This window comes from Etheostoma spectabile, chromosome 4 (assembly GCF_008692095.1).
Source record: "Etheostoma spectabile isolate EspeVRDwgs_2016 chromosome 4, UIUC_Espe_1.0, whole genome shotgun sequence".
In the NCBI taxonomy this organism is placed as follows: domain Eukaryota; kingdom Metazoa; phylum Chordata; class Actinopteri; order Perciformes; family Percidae; genus Etheostoma; species Etheostoma spectabile.
Window position 1 is genome coordinate 33,250 of NC_045736.1, and position 5,886 is coordinate 39,135.

The 5,886-nt window shown below is 45.1% G+C and overlaps 1 protein-coding gene across 2 annotated transcripts in view; it reads right to left on the bottom strand.

Moving 5' to 3' along the window:
• The window catches only part of tfr2 (transferrin receptor 2), a 31,441-nt gene that overhangs the window by 16,497 nt on the left and 9,058 nt on the right, over positions 1–5,886 (bottom strand). The window contains exons 1-2 of one of the 2 annotated variants that reach the window (XM_032514561.1): positions 1,184–1,272; positions 636–744 (exon numbers count right to left, since the gene is read on the bottom strand). In XM_032514561.1, coding sequence (XP_032370452.1) covers positions 636–744; positions 1,184–1,224 — 150 coding nt within the window. In that variant the 5' untranslated portion in view covers positions 1,225–1,272. Of the gene's footprint in view, positions 1–635; positions 745–1,183; positions 1,273–5,886 lie in introns of those variants that run through there. The other variant, XM_032514560.1, reaches the window with a different exon arrangement.

Consider the following 5,886-nt stretch of genomic DNA (forward strand, 5'->3'; position numbering starts at 1 on the left):
AAGGTTTTTGGAAAAGTTGGCAGCTCTGTAACATTATCATAGGCACAGGCTACTTATTTCTAACTAACATGCAAGTTAACATTAACATAGGCACAGGCCAATTACTGCTAACTAACATACTAGTTAACATTAGTAATTAAACCTAAAGAGCTGATGTAAGTCCAAACTGTCTGCGAGATTCTCCTGACAATACAGTGATTTGTTGACTATATTGTAAGTTGCGTGGTTATGACAAAATCGTTTAACGTCTGCTACGGAGCAAAACGTGAGGTACAAGGTAATGGAGCCTTTTATACATTGTTGTGTTTCTTTAGAAACAAACAACGAACAAATATAGTCTTTAAATGCTTCAGATATAAAGTTGTTTACTGTCAAAGTGGCGCCAAAATGAATGGAAGTCAATGGGATGCTAACTGTAGGTGATGGCTTCGTAGCATCAAAATGGCGCCATGGGAGCTACGCTTAGAGAGAAGAGGCTGACCCCCTTGGATGGACTATGTTTTTTGTTTTTTAAAAGTCACATTTTGCTTAGGAAGGACACCTAAACTCCCCGCCAAATACACGCACCAAAGTCTAGACCCCACTCTTTAATTTACAGACACCCAACAATTGCCCCAAGAGACACGGTATCTCACCGTGGTACTTGCTGTGGCGCTGTATGGACAGAAGTCAGACGGGTTCAGGGGAATCTGTTCTGAGATCAGTCCTGCAGAGTCCAGCAGCCATAGAGAGCTCCTCTGAGACCTGCACACACACACACAAGCACACACACATACACACGCAGACACATGCAGACACACACACACACACACACACACACATATGCACGCACGCACGCATGCATATACGCAGACACACCACTCACACACCACACGACACACACATCCACTACACGCATCAATACTACACACACACCCACACAAACGCACACACACACACACCACACAGCCACGACCACACCCACCCCACCCACGAAACACACCCACAACTACAGATAAAAAGACACACACACACCATGCACTCACGCACGCACGCTGCATACTCACGCACCACCCTCCTCCACAGCCACCCACACACCACACACACACACACACAACACAGCCACACACACACCCACGACCCAGACCGACACACCCCCTGTACTCTGCAGCATCACTCTGACCTCTGACCTCCTCTCTCTAACCTGTCGGGGAACCTGCAGCGTGGCGTACAGACTCGGTCCATGTGTGGTCCTCTGCACCGCCTGAACGCCGAAGGATCTCGGAGGCCAGACGTTCCCTCCGAGACCCTGAGGATGGTTTGCTCTGCTGACCTCGACTGATTGGACAGACAAAACCAGTCGAAAACCTAAATGACGTCCTCTGACGACCAATGCACCACGATGACTCTAATGGCTAAAAAACACATAGTTGTTATTATAATAGGGAGTCGATGGATTCAATATTTAAAGGTCCAATGACGTGGTTTTCTTCAGATGCTTTTAAATAATCCTTAGTGGTCCCTAATATGTATCTGAAGTCCTTTTATATGAGACCTTAGGGTCCCCTAATACTGTCAGAAAGTCTCTTTATATAGACCTTAATGGTCCCGTAATACTGTATCTGAAGTCTCTTTTATATAGACCTTAGTGGTCCTCTAATACCTTTTATAGATCGTCTCTTTACATAACCTTATGGTCTCCTAATACCTTAACAGAAGTAATCCTATATATCACCTTGTGGTCCCCTCATACTACTGTATCTGGAAGAGTCTCTTTTATTAGACCCTTATGGTCCCCTAATCTGTAGCTGATCTCTTTATATAACACTTAGTGGTCCCGCTATCACTGTAATCCTGAAGTCTCTGTTATATAGACCTTAGTGGTCCCATACTGTAACTGGACGTCTCTTTATATGACCTTTAGTGGTACCCCCTAATAACTGTTAATCTGAAGTCTCTTTTAATATCAGACCTTAGTATCCCCCTAATACTGTCTGGAATTCTCTTTTATATAGGACCTCCTTAGGGTCCCATAATACGGTGTCCTGATCTCTTTTAATAGACGCTTAGTGGTTTCCCTAATACTGTATCTGAAGTCTCTTTTATATAGACCTTCAGTGGCCTCCCTAATACGTACTGGTCCCTCTTTTAATAGACCTTATGGTCCCCTAATCACTGTATCTGCAGTCTCTTTATATAGACCTTAGTGGTCCCCTAATACTGTAGTCTGAAGTCCTCTTTTATATAGACCTTAGTGGGGTCCCCTATATACGTCATCTGCAAGCTCATTTATATAGACCTTGGTGGGTTAATACAAGTTTTGGTAACGGTTTAAATACAATCATTACTAGATGGATTGATTGTTTAATTAGCTTTCATTAATTGCCATTATCAATTTGTTAGCCAAGATGTTAGTTTTTACTGTTGAAAAAACATTAACATAATTATAAATTAGTAGGGTAGGGCTTGTAAATTAAACTAACATTTCATAGTACGCCTTACAGATAATCCCTCTATACAATATTAGGTCATCGGTTAATGATTAACCAAGATGAAAACATTTTTTAAAAACTCTATCGTGACATGTTTATAGATGTTTTAAACATGTTTCATAAATGTTCCATTGTGTATTGAATTTAATATTTAGTTGCACACGTTAATGGACTGTTGCACAGCTCAGTAAATGACAATTCACACTAAAATTAATTTCAATGTACTGTCTGGGATGGTTTTATAATCTAATTAATACATTTTATCCTGAACATATTTTTAAAGAGTACTCGTTAGCTTTCGCTTTGCGCCTGTTAGTTTAGCCTGCCGTATTATATAGATCATTATTAATTAGGTATTTATATTTAGTATGATGTTATACTAATCGTTATAGAGAGGACCTACACCTGACTGTGTCGTGATACTTCAATGAACTCCTGCAGCAATCTCTCTCCATCATCCACCCGGCGAGCTCATCTCTCGCGTAAAGACAACCTCCCCTCCTCTGCCGGTGCTTAGCCCCGCCCAGCCCCCAAGTGGGCGCCTCCATCCACTCCCGGTGCCCCTCACCTCCCCCCCCCATCCCTACCATCCCCCCCCTCCCCCTGGACAGTGGATTGCCCACCGAACACCGCGTATTGGCCAATAGGACCGCTGCCACGGAGACAGACATGGCCACCTTGTCCACACAAGGATCAAGCTGGATCGTGTAAGTGTTGTTGTCTGTGTTTGAGCTGGTTTTGTTTTTTATCCTGTGGAGCCGTAGTTGTAGTGCAATTGAATGTGTGTGGCCGTGGTGTGCGTGTTGTTCTGTGGTTGTCATGGGGTCCTGTCCTCTTTGGTGTCTGGTCGTATGTGTCCCGTGTGTGTCCTGTGTTTGTGGTATGTGTGCGACCATGTTATGCTGTCTGGGTGTTGTCCTTGTGTGGTCCCTCGCTGGGTTGAGTTGTGTCTGGTCTGTGTGTGTGGTTGTGGTCCTCAGGGTGGTGTGTCTGTGTGGTGTGTTTGATAGTGTCCCGTTGTGTGTTTGTGTGTGTCTGTGTGTGTCCAATGTGTGCGTTTGTTGTGGTGTTGTATGATGTGTCGTAGTGGGGGTCGCCTCGTGGTGTTATAGTGTGTGTTCCTCTGTGTGCGTGTGTGTCTGGTAATGTGATTGTGTGTTCTGGTGTAGGTCCTGATGGGTATGTGTGTAGGGTGTCAGTGTTTATTGTATGGTGTTTGGTGGTGGTGGTGTGTGTGTGTACGTGTATTCGTGTGTGTTATTTTGTGTGTGTGTTGTGTGTGTCGTGTGGTTTGTGTGGTGTGTGGTTACGTGTATGTTCGGCGTGTGTGATTTTGTGTAATTTATTGTGGTGTTGCGTGCGTTGTGTACCAGCGGTAAAGACACACTGAATTCCCCCCCCCATGAGCCCGCCGGCTCTCCGGTAACCAATGGGCTATATGGCGAGCACACAGTAGCTGTGAATTTCACTGCTAGGCCCCGCCTATCTCCGCACGCTCATCTCGCCCCCCTCTGGAGCTCCGCCCACCTCCTCGGTCAACGCCCACTGATAAGACGTGAGAGAAGATGCGATGGACCTTAACACGGTTTGTCGGACGAGATGCTAGATCGGATCGTTGACACGTGTCAGACAAGGATCTAGATCGGATCTGCGACCGTGTCAACAGAGAGCGAAGATTGGCCTTGAACCTGTCAGCACAGAGTGATGCTTAGATTGGACCTGAGTCTGATTTTAATAATTTTTAAATCAGCCTCACAGAACCGGACATTTTCCCTAAAACTTTTAACTAATTACTTAACATCTGTATGTAAACCATGTAGTTTTCCAGCCTCGCAGAGGGGAGCAGGATCATTGGAAGTGGGCAATAGTGGTGGTGTTTTTGGTGTGTGTGTTGGTGCCTTTTGTGTGTTTATGAGTGTGTATTTGTGGATGTTGTGTGTGAAACGAAGGGTGTTTGTGTGGTATGTGTTTTTTTGGTGTGTTGGGAAGTGTGGTGTAGGTGTGGTGTGAGAGATAGAGTGTTTGTTTGCGTGTCTGAAGACGTTTGTGTGTGTTTATCGTCTGTTTTGTGGTGTGTGTGTTTGGTGTGTAGACAGAGGGCGGGTGGGATGAATATGGACGGGGCTAGCTAGACGCCTCTTTTTGTCAAAGAAGTTACATTCACGTCACATTGCTTAGCAGCCCTTCAACCTAGAGTACATTAGAGCACCTATAGAGTACGTTAAAAGTACCCTAAAGAGTACCTTAGAGCACCTTAGAGCACCTTAGGGTATTAACGTGTAAGACCCTATAGTACCTTTAGAGCCCTTATAGTCACCTTAGAGTACGATTTAAGTCAACCCTAGAGTACCTTATAGTACCTTGAGCACCTTTGAGTAACAGTTACGTACCCTAGAGTACCCTTAGAGCACCTAAGCACCTATAGTTTACGCTTTAGCAAGTACCCTTAGAGTATACGTAGAGTACCTTAGAGTACTTAGATCACCTTAGAGTACGTGGTAGTACCCTGCAGTACCTGCCCTTAAAGGGCACCGTTCAGGACATTTACACCCCAACCAACCAATTGTACAGGGTCTAAAAGTTACCGGAATTCAGTCCTTTTCAATGGAACCTCTTCTCCTCAACGCAAGGAGCGGCCAATCTGTTGGCGTCGCGTTTTTTTGGGTTTTTGAGCATGTTGAAGGCGTCAAACTTTTCACCTTATTTGGTAATGAGCTGTGTGGCTGTTCAGCGGCAAGCACGCTAACCCAGCCCCATCGGAATATTAGACGTCTTTCGGCTGGCTGATCCGGAAACATACATGTACCTTTCATTCCTACAAACATCATTCTGAGGACAAGCCATAATCGGCGTTGCTGGGTTATCCTGATCTTTTTATCTAAACTTTGTTTTAACATAGGGACCAGTTAACGTTAGCTGCTGGGCAACAAGCGTCTCTAACGGTCCGCCTCACATGAATCCTGCACTGGTTAACTAGATTAGTCCTGGGCGGGCTGCGCGCTCTGGTCCTGCACGCCTCTACTGCATCGCGTCTAACTATCAAGCTAACGCTACTACCCAAAGTCTGCAGACCAACTTCTGCCATTATATGTGGTAATTTAAAAAGGGTTCTATTATCAGTGGTATTGGGCGTGGCTGCGTGTGCTTCTCCCCTTGTGCAAACAGAGCGGCCAAGCGTCAAAAAGCTTCCCCGCGTACTTTTTGACAAACGTCCATTGACGGGCGGCCATTTCTTCGTTGCAGCTCAAGTCGGAGCGGTGGTGTAATGTAAGTTAGAGTGCCTTAGAGCACATTATAATGCTTTCGAGCCACCATTAGAGCCCTTAGAGCACCTTAGGTAACCTAGAGGCACTTTTAACCATAGTCCTCATAATCTCCTAGTTTTACACAACACAAAAGAAGATGACAGGGACCG